The following is a 20574-nucleotide window of genomic DNA, read 5'->3' on the forward strand; positions in this document are numbered from 1 at the left end:
CTTAGCATGTCCCATAGGAAATATTAATTTCACTAGCAACTTCACAGATAGTTAAATGTCAATCATTACTGACCAAATCAAGAAGACAAGTGATTTAACTTTAAGACTGGCCAGAGTGAGGATCATATCATCTTCAACAGAAAGTGGCCTGAACTGCTAAAAAGTCTTTTATGACAAACAGCATCTTCTCTGAAGGCTGTTTTTAACAATCTGAGAGTTTCTGTTGCACTTTCCTCTAATTTGAAACAAAATTTATTGCAGATTCACTGCTCAGTGAAATTACCCATTTTAAAATGTGATGAAACACATGTAAAACATCTATTCAATGTGCCCGTTTTATCACCTGTTTATCTGCAGACTGATCAGAGATAAACAGATAATTATACCTGTGTCATACCACATCTAGATGGGTCACCAAACACGTGACAAGACAATTTTCTACAGACCACAATTTTGGTCGCCAAACATTTTGACCACACTTCATACATTTTTATCTAAGCAAACCAACCATGATGAGCAATTTCTTGTTTAAAGAAATTTAACATATGGCCTTTATAGATCACGAGGAAGAAAAGTGTGCTCTAATGATTACCTCTGTTTTTCTACTTAATTCATCTTTTCTAAACATTTATATAACTGACTGGATTATCTCAATAATAAAATGCAGTTAACTATTGCTCTATTATAATAATCTATTCTTTTTATTACTTTTAGATTCTTTTTCCCTTTTTAATTCACTCATCTATGCTCTCTCAATTCCACAAGCCTTACTTTTTCATATTAACACTCATCTCAAAGTGATAAAATGAAAGTTACTATATTACATGTTAAAATACATGTTATGAAGAAAAATTCTCAATTTTATTCTCAAAACTACTGTACCTAATTTTGCATATGCCTATTATTATTATTATTCTTATTGAGAACCAGCATATGCTCTTTCTTCCATTTTATCCATGTTTGCACTTTGTCACTCAATCCCATCAACATGTCCGTCAACTATATTAGTATGCAAAATCAAATATTTTTGAATAATTCTGAATCTAAGCACAGATTTTGAGATTGTTTCCTTCCTTTGAAAAATGAGCTTTGTATTAATTTTTCTGAAATTTGTTGCCAAAGCCACCTTGCATATTTTACATTTAATATGCAATTTACATGCAACCTTATTCATTTTACAAGGAATAATTTTTAATGTTCATTTTTAGTCATTTTGTTTAAGAAGATTTACCATCTTAAAATTGATAAATTAATTTACAATAACATTCAAATATGAGAGAAAAAATATTTAGTAACCAGGTTAGCAGGAACAATACAAACCAAGAAAATAGAGTTTCCTTTGTTTATGTTGCCTACTTTACTTTAAACAAGTATATTATAAGTTATACCAGCAGAATATTATGGCGATTTCATACAATCATGTACTTATCTTTAATCGAATCCTTTTGACTTTTAAGAAATTGAAAAAGAGACGGCTGAATCATATTAGAAATAATCTTTTTACCAACATGATTTGTTGGTTGCTCACATTTAATGTCTCTAACCAAGTGTAATATATTCACTTTTGGTTTTACTGCAGGATGTTCGTCATTTATAGTTTCTGTACTAAATGATGCTGTTGGAGAACCTCTCTTTTCACAGACAGAGCTTTCCTTTTCACTACTCTTATGCTCTGCTAGATGTTCACATTTAACACTTGCACCAAAATGTGATTCATTTGTTATTGTAGAGATTTCTTCATTTTTACTTTCCACGCTAATTATCGTTGAAGAATCGGTCTTTTTGTGAGAAGCAGATATATGATTCTTAATACAAATATCATTTCTACGACAATTACAACGCAACAGTAACTTTATGTGTACACCACCAGAATCAAGGTCATCATGGTTGTGATTTAACATAACTAAGGGGCGAAGACTACTACTGGATTTTCTTTTGAAATCTGAGCCTGTGAAATCTTTAATGCATTTCTTTTCATAGGATATATGGTTTATATCTTCATGTTCTTCAGAGTCAAAAGTTGATTGTGATACTATTTTGTTAGGAGATTCACTTGAGTTACTTTTAGTAATTTTATCCTGAAATTTAGAAGTATATTTGCTATGCAAAGTAGAACCCTGCTTGTCACTGCTGCTTGGCTCACAGAAGTTTTCTAAATCTTTTGTTGAGGTGGAAGTGTTTTTAAGGAAAGATGTGAAGCTATCCAGATAAGAACTTCTGAAGCCAGTTAATGCTTCTGAAATATGTTGTACATTTTCTGTTCCTGTACTCTTGGAGCAATTGGGATGGGACCTTTTTTGGACATCAATTATATCTGTAATTTTCTTTTTGTTAGTGTGTGGTTGCCAGGCTTCTATTTCATCTGACTGTAGGTTGCAATTATTATTAGGCAGTAGTTTTAATCCTCTACTTTTTTTGGCTCTTAGATGGATGTTATTTATATTTGCATCAAAAGAACAAAACTCTGCTTTCCTTTTTCTTGGAGAATTATTATTAGAAATCTGATGAGATCTCCTATTGCATCTTTCTTGTGCCTCACTTTCTGATTTTACTGGTTTTTTGTGCTCATTCAGTTCCCCAGGCTTCCTATAATTACAGTTTTTCACTGAAAGAAAATATTTAAAGAATTAAACTTAATGAAATGGAAAAACACACACACACACACTAGATAACAGAACTTAAAACTCCATAAAAATATAACTGTATTAACAAGACAAGTCTTAAGATTACTAGCAATTAAGTTTTTTTTTTTTTAAGTTTTTTTTAAGATAATAAGAAAACATATTAGAATAACTAAGAGTAAGAACATGTGCATGTGCAGTAATGCTAGGAGTAGTGTAAATATATTAGATAAATTTGAAGTACTGATTAAGTCATCAAATGCAGAAATTGTAGGAGTAACAGAGACCTGGTGACACTCAGATATAAGTGATGCTGAATTTGAAAATAGGGAGTACAATGTATACAGGAAGGACAGGAGAGGTGGAGGGGTTATGCTCTTAGTTAAGAAGAATATTAAATCTAAGGCAGTGCACATCCAATTGACTTGGGTGAGGAGTACAATTTAGTATGATATAACCACTGAGAAAACAAAATTAAGTGTAGGAGTATGTTATAAAACTAATGACTATGAGTATACCAAACAGCTATGCAGGGAAATAGAGTGGGCCAGCAAATCAGAATGTCTCATTGTGTGGGATTTTAACTTTGCATATGTTGACCAGAATTTCTGGGTTGGTCACTCACAAACTAGTAAGACTTTTGTGGATTTCTTGGATGACTGTTTTCTACAGCAGTGTGTTGGAGAGGCAACAAGAGGAAGCAATACTATTGATCTGGTTATCAGCAGTGATTCTTCATGCATTAAGAATCTGCAGGTAAAAGACCCAATGGGTGGCAGCGATCACAGTGTACTAACGTAGAATTTAATTAAAGACAAATATTCTCAAGAGTAAAGTGAAAGGCTTTTGCTTTCGTAAGGGTGACTACAGCAAATTCTACATGGGAAGTAATCAAAGAAGCTACTAGGCTTTTTATACCAACAAAGAAATATTGCCCAAGGCTTAGACCTAAATGGATGGCAGATGAACTATTAAGACATGTGGCAGAGAAGAAAAGTGCATGGGATGCACATAAATTATCAGTTGATTCAAACAGAAGCCTATAGTAGATATTAATTAGTCTATAATCAAGTCACAAAGGAGGTTAGGCAAGCTAAGGCAGATTATGAGAAGTCTATGGCAAAAAATGGAAAGAAAAACAGCAAAGACTTCTATGCTTATAATAACAATAAAAGGAAGAGGTTGAATCACATTGGGCCAATTGATGTTTATGGGTTAACTGTTGATAACCCTGCTCAGGTTGTGGACAAATTTGAATATGTATTTTGCATCTACAGTCACACATGAGGAATTCTTTAGGGTAGGGGATGCGAGAAGTTTATCAAACTCTAATGAGGAGCTAAATAACTTTGTAATAACTGAAAGGAAAGTGGAGAAGCTGATTTAGAAGTGCTGATGTGGTAGCATGGTGAGCATGATGCATCACTGTCTATTGAAAGAAGAAATGTCTGATGAAATTTCTGAAGCCTTTTTGCAGCTGTAGTTAGCCAATCTCAGGTAGAGGGTGTAAGATTTTCTCCATTGAATTATTCTGGGATTTTGGGCCTGCACAATGGGCTGAAAAACCTGAGAATATGCACTTCTACAGATATAACACCAATATTTGTTTATTATATTTATTGCTTTAAGGTTTATCATAATTTTAGTGTATTTACACTCCTTGTTCTATTCACCCAGTAGATAGAGGCCATTAAACACTTTAAAATGTCAGTCTTCTTTCCTAAAATTAAAACCCACAACTTTTCCTTTAATAACTGCAACCTCTCTTCTCATTGCCCAACTTAGAACTCTGTGATCACTTCCTAAAGGTTCTTCCACTGTCAGTCCAATGATGTCACCTGGTTTGTGGGCGATCAGACCTATAATATTCTTGCCCAGTTACTTTCCATAATATGTCTGATACAAATAATTGACTAGATTATTATTTGTATCATGCTGATACAAATAATAATCTAGTCAATTTGCTGAGTTGAGTTTTTCCCACACTGCTCTAATCAATAATGGAAAAACTTTAAGGTTTATCATCCATAATAAGGCATTTTCTCTTGAATGTCCATTTCCACTAGTGTGTAGAAGCTCTTGTCATACTCTTCACATTCTTTGGGTCTGCAGTATACTCCCACTCTCATTTTACCTTTGATTTCAACTATCTGAAACTACCTAAATTCTATGCTACTATGCATAAAGTCTGAATCAGGAAAGCTTTTTATCATGCTCAGACTCCCCACTCTACCATCTATTTGATGGAATGGTTTAAGCATCTGACATTCTTTAATAAATGCTCTAATAATAATGACATTTTTGTGATAACAAAGATGCTAACAATTCCATGTCATCATTAATTTTAGAAAAATGAAACTGACTAGTTTAATTTTTGATGGTGTGACCTGCAGGTCACACGATCAGGCAACTCTCATATTAAACCACACACACTATCAAGCATCTCTCATACTGTGTTGTCACTATTGCAACACAGGGTACCTGCCCACCCACCGATGAGTAAGCTAACAAGCTTCGAAACGGTGGTCTGGGTGGTGGTATCCTCCAAGAATAAGTAACATTAGTCTTCTCCACTGGTGAAGTGTTACTTATTCAAAGCAGTGCAATACCTCAGCAACTCATTGTGAAGGTATTCACAATATGAGATATAATTAAACGATGCATGCATACTACCTGGGTAGTAGAATGATTGAAGTGCATTACCCATGCATAAACAACCTTTTTCATACTCTGAGACATTTAGTCAAGAAACATTTTTACTAGCTAATTTGTCTAAACTCTGTAAGACCATAATAAAAGTTGAAACTACTTAAAATCAATCCCATGGGCACAAAATGCATATAAACAATACATAAACCAGAACTGGCTGTAAATGAAAATTAAACTGGAAACAGCATTGCTGAGTGGTGCTGCTGTGCAGCTAAAATCAACTCCTGGTTAGAAAATGACAGTTCCTAAAAAGAAGTTTTATAAACAACGCTTCAATAAACTTCAGTTAATTAGAACCCACAATAAGTGCACCTTTTCCCATAATACTGCTGGTTGGGAGGATGAATAAAGTGTAAATTTTAGTGATATGTAAAAAATAGCGCATGTAACTGCATCCTTTTACAGCTGATTGGACATTAAAGAGCATTACAAAGTTTTTTCAACATGGCCTCTCAAGCACTCAAACACCTAATGGGTAACTTCTCCAAAAATGTTTGGAGTGAATACTGCTATTCTAGGGGAAGAGAGTTCAACTGGGAGGGGATGGTATCAAAATATACAGAGCACTATAGCACACAAGTGCATAGTGCACTGCATTACAGTAGAGAACTGTATAATATTTTTGCTATTTCAGGGTATGTAGAACACAACTGCCACATCTTGAAGGCCACACATACTTGAGTTGTTTGGTATATTCTAGTGGTTTTGAAACATCTGGTGGCAACTGTCTTGCATTTTTTCAATGTGTCCCATATACATTAAGCTGTGATCTTTCCAAAGTTTCCTGATCAGAGGGGAAATTTGTACCCCAGCCATCACCAGTTGTGTTTCTGCCTGTTCCAGATACATGCTTGATCATTTATTCTATGATGCTTCCTGAGTCATTCTTTGCATGTATAGTCTTTGGGATTGCTGTTCCAATGCATGCGTCTAAATTCACTCTGTAGTAAGATTTTTAATTAAAAAAGAGCAAAAATTTTAATACAATCTTTGTTTGGTTTATCTGGAATATACTGTCAAAAATGACATTTTCCTCTGAAACTGTCCAGTTTCTCAACTATTATAGCATATTCTGACAGTGTCAAGAATATGGAGAATACCTCTTATTGGTGCCAACTGGTCATGGCACTTTTTTCATTTCTGGTTTGCAAGGCATTGAAATGTATGGCTCTAAGTAAGTAAAAAAAAACAACAACAACAAAAAAAAAAAAAAAAAAACCTGCTCCTTTGACAAAGTTAGCCAGAACCTCTCTACCACAGTGCCATTTCTGCCAAAATTTCTTCAATATTCAGCTGAAATCTTTTCAAACAACCTACCAAATGCAGAAGCCATAACAATGCCTTCATTTCAACTTTATCTGTAGGTCTAACTGACCTCTCTTGAATAAAATTTAGAAATTTATTGAATATGTTTGTTGGTATTATCTACAATTATGTCTAGTATCTGTTATTTCAAATAATAAATTCCAACAATTATTGCTGTTTTTGCTTTATTAGTGTGTGTGTGTGTAGTTATTATAGTAAAAGTATAATATGTACTGTTATAGATACTGAATATGTGTATAAACTTAATGGTATACTGCGGGCCATTAGGCCAAAATAACTTAAAGGCTATGATGGCTTTTACATTTATCCCTACTTTTTATATACACACACACACACATATATATATATATATATATATACACATATATATATATATATACACATATATATATATACACATATATATATATATATATACATATATATATACACATATATATATATATATACATATATATATATCTAATACATATATAATTAGGTATGTGTATTACATTCAATCTGAATGTATATAGAAGGTAAATCATATGGGCTAGAGACCCTGCTAAGCAATGGACTTTAAGACCATAATGAAATAACAATGCTAAGTTACAAAGTATTTTATACAGAGTTTGGAACAGAATACCTGAAAGAAATATCAATTATACTGAAATAGAGTACACACATACTAAATATAAAGAGGTAATAATGTAAAATGGTTAAACTATGGTGCAAAATATTGTTGTTAGTTGTTGTTTGGTTTTTAGGAGCATTAGCAACTAAGGCCATATTGCTCCAGGATATGCGGTGGTCATTCCCTGACCTTTCCACATCCTCTGTATTTGGTGGTCACGGGCTCGAACCCCGGTCTAATCAAGAAGCGTGTGCTACGCACTGCTGCTCCTGCCCACCTGGCTACGGAGGCGCCGTGCAAAATATACAGGGTGTCTCAAAAATATTGGTACAAACATATAGGGGAGGTATGTAACATCTAAAGGAATGTGAATCGCATAGGAACCCATAACTGGAAAAGTAGTAGCAGAGGCACAAGAAGCAGAAATGACACAAGACAGTAATTAGTGGCAAACATTTATTTGACATATTAACAATGGAGTATGAGATGAATGCATTTCATGATGTTACAACAGATGCTCGAAGGTTCCACCATGAGACGCGATGCATGCGTGACACCGACACAGCAGGGATTGGCGGACATGGTCGAACATACCTGGAGTTTTTTTTTGACAGTGGCAGCAGCGCAGAAGAGTCTCGCCACGAGCTCCATTTCCGTCTCCACAGGCAATTCATTCACGATAGATTTGAGGGGCCCCCCACAGAAAGAAATCAAGGCTCGATAAATCAGGTGAGCGTGGGGGCCAGGCAACGGGTCCATCACGGCCAATCCATCGACGCCAAAACGCCTGTTCAAATGGTCACGAACACACCTTCCATAATGGGCAGGCGCCCCGTCATGTTGAAACCAAATGTTGCATCTCACATTTACTGGAACATTGTCAAGTAACCCTGGTAGAACTTGTTCAAGAAAGATCTGATCTTTAGGGGAGTTCATGCGGGATGGTAACAGGTATGGGCCGACTAAGCAGTCACAGACCATACCTGCCCACACATTTATTGTGAAGCGATGTTGTGCCGCATGGGGGTGCACACCGTGTGGGTTGTCATGAACCCACACATGAGCATTGTGCTGATTGAATAAGCCTTCCCGAGTGAAATAAGCCTCATCCGTGACCAAAACATAGGCTGGAAAATTCAAGTCTTGAACACTTTCTTGGAGAAACCACTGCGGAAAAGCCACACGTGCAGGATGATCTTGGGGGAGCAGTAACTGAACCCTTTGGAGATGAAAGGGGTGTAAGGAGTCGTCGTGCCAGACACGCTATACACTGCAACGAGACACTCCTAAGGCAGAGGCAACGGCACACGTGCCGTTGCCTCTGCAGGAGTGTCTCGTTGCCTCGGCAGGAGTTTGCATCGAATATGGTCTGCCCGCACTATTTCTGTTACCTCTAAATGACCAATAATCGCACAAATTTTGATGCACATGCGCAAACAAATGGTGGTCTGGTACGTCTGTCTGGGACGCGTTCTCCATAAATTTGTTGAGCGGCTCGTCCATTGCCCTCTGCTAATCCATACACTAGGTGCATGTCTGCCAGCTCACAGTTCGTATATCGATGCATGCTCTTCGTGCGGCGACGACTACTGCTTGAATGAGTAAACCAGAAGATTCCCCTCTCGTGAACTGATGAACAGTGCCGCGTACCGACTTACGCCGATGTTTCCAGTTATGGGTTCCTATGCGATTCACATTCCTTTAGACGTTACCTACCTCCCCTAAATGTTTGTACCAATATTTTTGAGACACCCTGTATATACAAAAATCATATTGTTGTATACTGCCAATCCTAAAGACTTTTTCAGGGGTCAAACATCAAAAACGAAAGAAAAGCAATAGTACATGGGCCTCTATATTGTTGGTTTATATAATACTAAATATTTAAAGTAGAGAAGTTAAAACTTAATGGCCAAATAGTAAGTATAAATTTTATATAAATTATAAAATAAAAAATTCTAATTTGTATGTGATTATTGTTGACCTGACTGAGAAACAAATTCAAAACAAATTAACTTACTATATCTAGAGAGAAATATCCGTGTATATACAGGAACACCTTCCACAAATAAAATGAAATAGCAGCCAACAGGAGAGTAACGACCTCTGTATGGAACACAAGTATGTGATAACGTAAAAGTAAATAGCTAATATGCTAATTTGTTCCCTTTGTAGCAATCTTTAATAGCAGGCACAAAGTGCTCAGTGAACCAGTTAACAACAAGTGAACTGGTCACCAAAACGATTGAATTTGCCTTTCAAATGACTGGAAGTACACCCTTCGTATAACTTTTTAATGCCTGTGGATTCTCAGTATGCAGAGGTTTAAGTTTGAAGTCTCCTACTGCACTGCCTCCTAGAAGGTGAGTCAATCTAAACAGTCAAACCATCCAGTGCTTGCTTTAAATTCCTCTTCTGTTGCTGTATCATGACAGTTCTGTAAGGATGAAAGTTTCAGCCTTTGTCACAACCAGATTCAAAGGAACATGCTTCACCAGAGTATGATTTTGACACAAGAAAAACAAAAAAAGTTTTCCATTTCAGTAATATATGAATTATGATTGGCAGTAGCATTCAAAATTTCCTACAGAATTTTATCTCCCCTTCCCTTTACAATTGTTGGAATCAAATTTTAAGCTAAATAAAGTTCAGTGTGTCTGCTACCTCCATATTATGAACACCATTTCTGTACACTTCTGTGAGATTTTTCTTTAGATCTAAATCGGGTATACATTTCTTGTGCCGATTGTAACTCGTCTTGTGACTGTCGATCCTTACCATGGATCGACATAGTTTATGCTGAATTTTAGGGTTAAACAGCATGCGTCCTCAGTTCGTGCTTCTCGTTCAGCAGTGTCAGAATTAGCCTTTCCTGCCATCAACGAAAAAGAATACATTTTTATTCAATGAGACCGAAACACTTAGTATCCAATGTAATTGGATACTAAGTGTTTTGGTCTCGTTATATGAGACTATTAATTGCAGAAACCGTCTTAATGTTCGCGAACATTAATGGCGAACATGGCGAACATTAAGAATTCTCTTAATGTTCGCCATGCATATCTAATCTCCGATTTGTCTTTTACACATGTGCACGAAGACAAATAATCTCTATTTAAGATTCATACTCACACATACTCCGTAATTTTCATTCCTGTAACCACGACATATGATCAAAAAGCTCTGTCAGTTTCAGGAAGGAAAATCGTTTTTCAAAATAGCTTTTTATAATTTTTTTCTTGTGTTTAATCGATTTTTTACAGTAACCATTTTGTGTTAATGTTATATTCGTTTTAATTTCTAGAGAGTATCATACAGAAGTGTTCTATGTATCATATTGAGGTAAATTTCTCTTTGCTTCTACAAATACTGAAAGCAACATAAAACATATTGAGCATCATAGCTCTGGTTTATACTATCAAATTATATACATATATACTATATTGCTAAAAGTATCCAGACCCTCCTGGGATTAGAGAAATTAACCATACCTGTCATCAGGAATAGATATAAAAGCAACTGCATTTACATGAGAAGCAGATCAACAAATTACATTAGTGGATGAAAGCTTTTGAGATCAGCAGCTTCCAATAGGAAGTCATCATAGGATGCCATATTAATAATCAATCTATGTGTGTATTTGCAGTAAAACTGCAACACCCTAGATCAATCGTGGCTTATGTAATCACCAAACAGGAACATCATGGTGCAAGGAAATGTTTGGGCTAGTCTGCAGAAATTGATGGAAGGAGACCAGAGGGTGCTTGGAGGAGTGGTATTTCGATCCTGCCAGTCCACATTAAATACTATCAATTGGAAATTCAAAGGCCTCAAGAACTAATATTAGTACAAAGACAATATGCAGGGAGCTGCATGGCATTAGATTTATGGAAGAGTACAAACACGACAGTGGGATGCGGAAATCAGCACTATAATTAAGAAGAAAAGGAATGCATATAAAAAATGGATAACCACAAAATAAACCTAGAAGATGAAGTGGAATTATATTATTGTTAGATGTTTTAGCCAGGGTAGGATCAACTGTGGTCCATTGGTTTTTATAATAGTTGAGCCAATCTTCTAACAGTATTGTGTTAGTTTTGACTGTTTCCTTGAGGTTACTGCTCATTTGTCTTATTACTTTGTATACTCTAGTATGTGGCTTATTAATGTCTTTTTCTAAGTTGGTCACAAAATTGTTCCATTGATCTCTGTCTTTTTCGTGTTTCTCTTTTGGCTGTAGCTCTTTTTCATTTATATTCCACTTCATCTTCTAGTTTTTTTGTGGTTATCCATTTTTTATATGCATTCCTTTTCTCCTTAATTATAATGCTGATTTCTGCATCCCACTGTCGCAGGGGCTGTGACAGTGGGATATGAAATTGAATTAGACCACTTCTTAATTGTAACTACCCCGAGATTCCCTCTATCGTGGCTAAGGCATAAAAAGGAACAACCATCTCAAGAATGTATATATAAAGTAAGCTCCCTAAATGATCCCGAAATTCGGAAGAAATACCAACAAGAAATAGATAAGAAATTAACAAATCATCTTGCAGGAATAAATATAGAAGATAACTGGAGCCACCTTGGTAAAACCTTAGAAGAATCAGCAAAGGCAGTACTGGGTGTGAAAAAATGATGGCGGAGAAAACAGCCCCTGTTTTATCTGTTTTCCCCCATCCCACTGTCACAGCCCCTGCAACAGTGGGATGTGAAAATCAGCACTATAATTAAGGAGAAACACGAAAAACACAGAGATCAATGGAACAATTTTGTGACCAACTTAGATAAAGACATTAATAAGCCACATACTAGAGTATACAAAGTAAGAAGGCAAATGAACAATAACCTCAAGGAAACAGTCAAAATTAACACAATACCGTTAGAAGATTGGCTCAACTATTATAAAAACCAATGGACCACAGTTGATCCTCCCCTGGCTAAAACAACATCTAACAATAATATAATAGAAGCCTTCACTAACAAAGAACTAAATGTCCAGGCAACGATGGAATTAACATAGAGCTCATCAAATACTCAGGAAAATTTTGAAATTAAGCTACTTGAACTAATGAATATGATTTTTGTGGGCCACCTGCCACCAGATAGCTGGCAAAAATGCCAGCTATCTGGTGCCAATTTTCAAAAAAGGCAATATAAACAACTGCAATAACTACCAAGGAATCAGTCTCTTAAACTCAGGAAATAAAATATACTCAAGCCTTTTAAAAATGAAGCTTAAGAAATACTATGAAAACATCCCTGGAGAAGAACAAAACGGGTTCAGGATGGAAAGATCATGTATTGACACTTACTTCACAGTCAAGCTCCCGATAGAAAAAAGAAGAGTTTAATTTGGAAACCCATCTCTTATTCATAGATTACAAAAAAGCCTTTGACAAGGTGAACTGAACAAAATTATTTGAAATCTTAAAAGAAGACAAGATAATAACAACATACCAAACCAGCAGTTGATTGAGGCCATCCTCAATATTTATAAAAATAATAGAATAAAAATTAAGATTGAATCACAAACAACTGAATTGGAGACAATAAATACAGGGTGCAATATGGATGTGGGTTGTCCCAGCTTCTATTCGACATGTATATAAATCATATTATAAGAGAATGGAGGAAAATCTCCAAGACAGGTATCGAAATTAGTCAAAGCAAGAATGGACACTGCTTTTTGCTGATGACCAGGTCCTAATAGAAGACAATGAGAACTCATTGCAGAAAGCCATCTTCTCATTAAACAAAACAGCAAAATCATTTAATATGGAAATCTCATCTTCAAAGACAAAAGTGATGGATTTAAAGGAAGAGATCCAATAAGAAGCAAGATCTGCATTGACAATAATATTATCTAACAAGTTAACACTTTCAAATACCTAGGATAGCACCTGTCATATGAAAAAGATATTGAGAAAAATAATTACATAGGAATTACTAAAACTATAAACCATATTTTCAAATCTAATCTGGTGCATAAGAAAACAAGGACACGGATACATAATACCCTCGCCAGACCTCTATCCTAACCTATGGCTCTGAGGCATGGACAATGAGTGAGGAGGTTGACTGGTGCAGAAATGCCTTTCATGCAGAGAACCACAGGCTATATCAGACTTGACAGGAAAAGAAATCAAGACATCCTGTCAGAACTGCAGACAACCTCAGTACTGAATTATATATCTGTTTCTACTCATATAGAAACAGATGGATACAGCATGTAGAGAGAATGGAGAACAGACGTTATCCGAAAGAGATAAACTATAAACCCCCAGGGAAGGAGAGACAGAGGCAGACGCCTGCAAAGATGGAGAGAGACCGTAACAGGCCACTAGGCCCAATATTGGACAAGAAGATAACAACTGAGACAAGGAACCATTTTATATAAAAACACAAATGCAATATAAACAGTACTGAAGTTACCATAGTAACAGTGTCAACCATCTGACAAGAACTGTACTTGCTTGAAAAATTATATACTTGTATAAAACTGAAGACAAAATTATACAGAGGCACCTGGCCTGTTATTATATCTTTTCATACAAATCCGAGAAAACAATAATGTGCTTCTTTTGGAACTTCAAGTATTATTTAATCACTAATCCCAAATCAGATTAATGCACAGTAAATAATATTTTGCTAAGAGAGCCTATCAGATCAAATGGCAGTACTACCTCGGTTTATAAAAAGCTAAAGACAAAAATAGTAACATCATCACTAACACCCAGCATGTCCGATCGTCTCACATATTATTCCAAAAAACAACTCATCATTTTTAAAATTATTCAGACAAGACTGTATATGTACATTTAAGAAGATAGAAAATAACAGCCACTAATTTTAAATCAACCACTAACATACAACAGAGGTCTTACTCAGCAGGAACTGTGATTACAACGGTAATCACAATTACTGCAGTGTGGGAGTTGTAAAATGGTGCTCAAATCTATCCCTTTTGTTTGTTTGTTTTACTGCTTTATTTCACTTTTTCAGGAAGAAAGAAATAACACTTTATATAAGGTGATATTTAATTATATAACAAGTGGGAGATCATTATTTCACACTTACATGCAATGAACTTATCAATTACTCTTTGCATATAAGACAATACATAAGGCAAATGACTGATGTAGCTGTTAAAAACTGTGCTGAAATGAATTCCATTACTCAGTATTATTCACCATTAATAATTAGCAATTGTTATACAGGCAGTCCATGCTTTGCACGGTTCTAATATGTACGAATTTCAGTTACCACAGTTTAATTAAATAACACCAGTCCCCTACCAACATGGTTCAAATTTCAGTTACCATGGTAAACTGTGAGTAACTGCATAAAGTACAAACTTCGCTGCTAGCACTTCAGTCCACAAATCACTAAATAACAGATGCGCATCATGATCAGTGACCAATCACTTCACTTCTTTCAAAGTGTTGTGATTGGTCAATGCACATCTGTTATTCAGTTCACGCATAGACAGCAAAGCATGTAGTTGTTGCCTCCTCGTCTCCCAGTGATAAAAAACGAAATAGATTATCGAAAGAGAGAATTGGCCAACAAAGATGAAAGTGCAGCAAAGAAATGAACCGTTGGAAGTGATTAGAAGATTTGAAAATGGCGACAGCAAAGCGAAGACAGGACAAGACTTAAGGCTGCATGAAGCTATGGTATGAACCATATTGAAAAAGTCTGATAATATAAAAAACAAGGTAAAGTCGCTTCAACATCTTTTAGTTTAAATTGCACTAGGAACAGAAAGCCACTTATGGTTGAAATGGAGTGTTGGTTGAAATAGCATTCAGGCCAAATGTTGAAGTCAGTTGCCACATTGAAAGAAAACGTGATTACAAGGAGACTGAAGAAGAAACTTTTACTGCCAGTAAAGGCCAGTTTCATTGTTTCCGAAGTGACTTGATTAATGTTAAGCTATCTGGTGAAGCTGCTAGCGCAGATAGGGATGTTGCTGTGAAATTTGCACCCAGATTCCAAGGATTAGTTAAGGCAGGTGGTTATGATGATCATAAGTTATAGAAGAGAAGAAGGCAAGCACTGGTCAAACTACTCTTGAAAGTTTTTTTACAAAGAAATAAAACACTTTAATTCTCAATGTTTCAAATTACAGTGTACTAAATAAATATTAGTTTTACTATTTTTTTTTTCATTTCCCTATACATTTATAACTGACAGTAAGAGAGTTTTTAATGTTTTTACAAAACTTTTTAAAGGTCACAGAACAATCATTTTCCCCATTGTTTATTAAGATTGATTTGCATTGTCATTTCTATGGTCCTGCACTATCGTGCAAGGCGAGGATTGCCTGTATTTTATACTTTAAAACGCTTTAATACTCTAAATGATTGTGTATTAGTGAACTGCTTTTTATATTTTTATGTTCTTTTGTTTAAACTTAAGTCATATTAAAAATATTTTTTTTTCCATAAAACATTTCATAAACATACTTTGTTCACTAATGCTTCTGCAATCAAGGCACTCCCATGTATTCGTAGAAACAGGTATATGCATACAAGCCACATGACAACCTTGTGAACCACAACAGCAACATAACAGAAGATTCCAGTTACTAGAGGGAAAAAAATAAACAATTAAATGAACACATGCATCAATTAAAATGATCCAATAATAAAACACGTCTGCATTAATAAGTAATCATTTTGAAGATTATAGATTTTTATAATTCTGCAAAAATGCTGAAATTAATACACTGAACTATTTACATGGGCCTAGATGACACTTGGGTGTTTAATCTCAATTGCACTGTATTGAAAGGTATTGACAAACTTTATTATGCCACAGTAGCAGAGTGGTCAACATGAGGCTGCATTAAGTACGTGTGCCTTGAGTGACTGGGGTTCAAACCTGTGACTGCTAAATATAGTGTTATTTCTTGCATTCTCTCTCTCTCTCTCTCTCTCTCTCTCTCTCTCTCTCTCTCTCTCTCTCCTGTGAACTCCTCTGACAGTGTGGTCATCCCAGAGTATAAACAAAAAATTTATTTATTTTTATTTTTTAAGATATGATCATGGATTTTTATACATGATTACCATGGTTCTCACCCATCCCTCACAAATGAACCACCATTCACACAATTTTTAGATAACTACTGCACATGACAACTTTCTGAACCACAACACAAGAGATTCCAATTACTAGAGGGGAGAATAAAACGACACATTCAATTAAAATAATCCGATTATAAAAAATTTCTACATTAATAAGTAATCATTTTGATGAATATAGATTTTTATAACTGCACAAAAATTCCCCAATTAACAAACTGAACTGTTTACACGGGCCTAGACGACAGTTGGGCCTAGACGACTAATTTTTTATATATAATTTACAAGTCTTAGTTAAACAGCTGTGATATGTTCAAGAACTAAGATCTCATGTTTATACAATTTTTTTTTTAATTCACTGAATCAATAAACCTGGGTTATATGAATTTCTATATAAAGTTCTCAACACTGCTGTTATATGATATACAGTGGCAGACAAAAACACTGCATCGCTTGTGAATTCTGCAAAAAATGTGTTTTGCACTGCAATGTGGGTTGCAGAAATGTTCAAAATGCATTTGTTAGATGGGATATATATCTCTGTGAATGAAACCCAATAAAAAGACTCCACCTGATATACCTAATTGCCATAAATATCTTCCCAAAGGGTAAAATGTATACCAATGCTAGAAGTATAGTAAATAAATTTGATGAATTTGAAGTGTTGGTCAAGACATCAAAGGCGGATATTGTTGGGATAGCAGAGACGTGGTGTCACACAGATATAAGGCGCCTCCGTAGCCAGGTGGGAAGGAGCAGCGGTGCGTAGCACACGCTTCTTGATTAGACCGGGGGTTCGAACCCGTCACCACCAAATATGGAGGATGCGGAAAGGTCAGGGAATGACCACTGCATATCCTGGAGTAATATGGCCTTAGTTGCTAATGCTCCTAAAAAAAAAAAAACCAAACCAAAAAACCAAAAAACACAGATATAAGGAATGCCGAACTGGAATTTGGGGAGTACAATGTGTACGGAAAGGATAGACAGGATAGAAAGGGAGGAGGTGTTATGCTGTTAATTAAGAAAAACAAAATCAAAAGAAGTGCATCCAGTTGATACAGATGAACAGTGCACTGTTAGTCAGTTTGGTGTGCCATAAGCACTGCGAAAGCAAAAATAAGAGTAGGAGTGTGTTATAGGCCTAATGACTTGAATGATTACAATGAACAATTGTACAGAGAAATAGAGTGGGCTAGTAAATTGGAATGTCTTATAATGGGAGATTTTAACTTCCCAGATATTGACTGGAACTTGTGGATTGGTCACTCACACACTAGTCAGACTTTTGTGGATTTATTGGATGATTGTTTTCTGCAGCATGTTCGAGAGGCAACCAGAGAAAGTAATACTCTTGATCTGGATATCAACAGTGATCATTCTTGTATTAAGAATTTGCAGATAAAGGAACCACTAGGTGGCAGTGATCAGTGTACTGATGTGGGATTTACTTAAAGATTTAATTACCATCAGGGGTAAAGGAAAGAGTTTTTGCTTCCGTAAGGGTGAGTACAGTGGTCTCCGACAGCTTTTAAATTCTGTACAGTGGGATCAACTGACGATGTTACCAACAGTAAATTATAAGTGGGAAGCATTCAAGGAATTAATCGTGGAAGCTACTAAAAGTTTCATACCTGTTAAGAAATATTGTTCAAGATTTAGACCTAAATGGTTATCTAATGAACTAATGAGACTCGTAACAGAGAAGAAAAATGCATGGGATGCATATAAATTATCAAGCGACTCAGAAGCCTATGGCAGATATAAGCTAGTCTGTAATCAGGTCACAAAAGAGGTTAGGCAGGTGAAGGCAGATTACAAGAAATCCTTGGCAAAAGATGCTAAGAAAAACAGCAAGGATTTCTTTACTTATATAAATTCTAAAAGGAAGGGGATGAATCTGATTGGTCCACTTGATATCGATTGTTCGACTGTTGATGATCCTGCTCAGATAGCAAACAAACTGAATGAGTATTTTGCATCTACATTCACACATGAGGAATTATTAAGGTTTGAAAATGGCAGAAGGTTATCAAATTGTAGCAGGATACTTAATGATTTTGTAATAACTGAGAGCAAAGTGGAGGAGAAATTGTTGAAGTTAAACATAAGAAAAGCACCTGTAGTGGATGGGATCTATCCAGTTATATTAAAGGAGACGGGAAAGCAATTAAGCAAACCCTTATCCATAATTATAAGAGCATCATTGGACTCAGGGGAGGTTCCCACGGACTGGAGATGTGCAAATGTATCCCCAATTCACAAAGGGGGATCGAAGGGTGACACGAGTAATTACAGACCAGTTAGTTTAACTTCTGTTCCGGGTAAAATAATGGAGTCACTGGTTAAAGATGCATTGCAGGATCATCTACACAAGACTGCAGCAATAATTCAGACACAGCATGGGCTTGTTAAGGGAAAGTCTTGTCTGACAAATTTGATAGGATATTATGATGTGGTTACAAAGGAACCAAATGCAAAAAATAATTTTGATATCATATATTTGGATTTCAGGAAAGCTTTTGACACTGTTGCGCATGGAAGACTATTGTACAAATTGGAGCAGAATGGTATTAAGGGTAAGGTGCTACAATGGATAAAAGGATGGTTAAGTGGGAGAAGACAGAGGGTGGTAATCAATGGGTGCTGTTCTTCATGGACTAATGTTATTAGTGGAGTCCCACAGGGTTCGATGTTGGGTCCACTGTTGTTTTGTATATTTATCAATGATATTGATGAAGGTATATCAGGCTTAATGTTGAAGTTTGCAGATGATACAAAGGTTGGCAGGGTTGTTAATGACAGTAATGGCAGTGTGCTACTGCAACAGGATCTAGATAATTTGGGCAGATGGGCTAAGAAGTGGCAACTGAAGTTTAACCTTGACAAATGCAAAGTACTGCATATGGGTAGAAGTAACCGCAGAGAAACGTACCAATTGTGTGGTACTACACTTATGGTGGTAGAAAATGAAAAAGACCTGGGAGTAATTGTGCAGTCAGATATGAAGTTTTCTGAACAATGCAGACTGGCTGCCAGGGCAGGTCATGGGGTTTTGTCAATGATATATAGGAATTTTGCTAGCAGGGAAAAGGAGGTGATTGTCCCTCTGTATAAGGCAATGGTCAGGCCACACCTTGAGTACTGCATACAGGTCTGGAGGCCTCATTTTAGGAAGGATGTAAATTTACTTGAGCGTGTACAGAGAAGGGCAACAAGATTGGTGAGGGGAATGAAGGGATCCTCTTACCAAGAGAGGCTTAAGTTCTGCAAATTGCAGTGGCTGGAGGCTAGGCACCTGCGTGGTGATCTGATTGAGGTATATAAAGCCTTGAATGGGTTGAGCAAGCTGAATTCTGATGGGATTCTTCCACTTGTTCTGATTACGAATCTACGGGGGCGTAAATTCAAATTAAGAAAAGACAGATGTAGAATAGATGTGCGGAAATTTTCCTTTAGCCAGCGGGTGGTTAATTGCTGGAACAAACTTCCATCTGTCGTTGTGGAAGTTGATAGGTTGAATAAATTTAAGGAGGAACTGGACAGGCATTTGGAGGGAATGGTGTGATTTTTTTTTTTTTTTTTTTGGCTGATGCTGCATAAGCTCATACACTTGCTTTCTTGCATCACATGCCACTACTACTACTAATTACAGCCTTGCAACAATCTGGCATAGAGTTAATCAACTTCTGGATATACGGTTGCCCAATTTCGTGGTACCACACCTTTACAATGCTATCCTGCAGCTGAATCTTACTTGTTGGCTTATTCTGAGCAATTTTAGATGACATTATGTACCAGCAATTTTCAACAGGGTTCAAATCTGTACTGTTGCTGGGCCAGTCCAACATTGTAATGCCTGCATTTCTGAGGTGACTGCAAGTTAAGGGAGAAAAACAAGGGAAAACATTGGTGTATGCTTTAAGCCTTGTGAGACAAGAAGACAAATCCGTCATTAAATCTAAATAGCATAAAACTTACCAATTTTGCTGAGTCCTGTTTAAAAATGCAGTTTTGGACATCTGTGTGGTGATCCCTAATAACGGTTTCAGGCACTCTTCCAAGATAGCAGTGTAGGTTTCTGCATTCACTGTTCCAGCTCAGAATAATCACCTGAGAGGGTATAAATTCAAATTGAGGAAAGACAGTTGTAGGATAGATGTGTGGAAGTTTGCCTTTAGCCAGCGGGTAGTTGATTGGTGGAACAGACTTC

General features: G+C 36.1%; 1 protein-coding gene across 1 annotated transcript in view; it reads right to left on the reverse strand.

Annotated features, from left to right (window-relative positions):
- Window positions 1–1404: 1404 nt before the first annotated feature.
- Window positions 1405–20574, reverse strand: part of LOC150082292 (uncharacterized) — a 125433-nt gene continuing 106263 nt past the window's right edge. The window contains exons 9-10 of the mRNA XM_090380110.1: window positions 15744–15865; window positions 1405–2605 (exon numbers count right to left, since the gene is read on the reverse strand). Of these exons, the coding sequence (XP_090236236.1) occupies window positions 1410–2605; window positions 15744–15865 (1318 nt within the window). The 3' untranslated portion in view covers window positions 1405–1409. The remainder of the gene's footprint in view (window positions 2606–15743; window positions 15866–20574) is intronic.

Source organism: Mastigoproctus giganteus, chromosome 8 (genome assembly GCF_048544385.1).
Source record: "Mastigoproctus giganteus isolate SK-2022 chromosome 8, ASM4854438v1, whole genome shotgun sequence".
In the NCBI taxonomy this organism is placed as follows: domain Eukaryota; kingdom Metazoa; phylum Arthropoda; class Arachnida; order Uropygi; family Thelyphonidae; genus Mastigoproctus; species Mastigoproctus giganteus.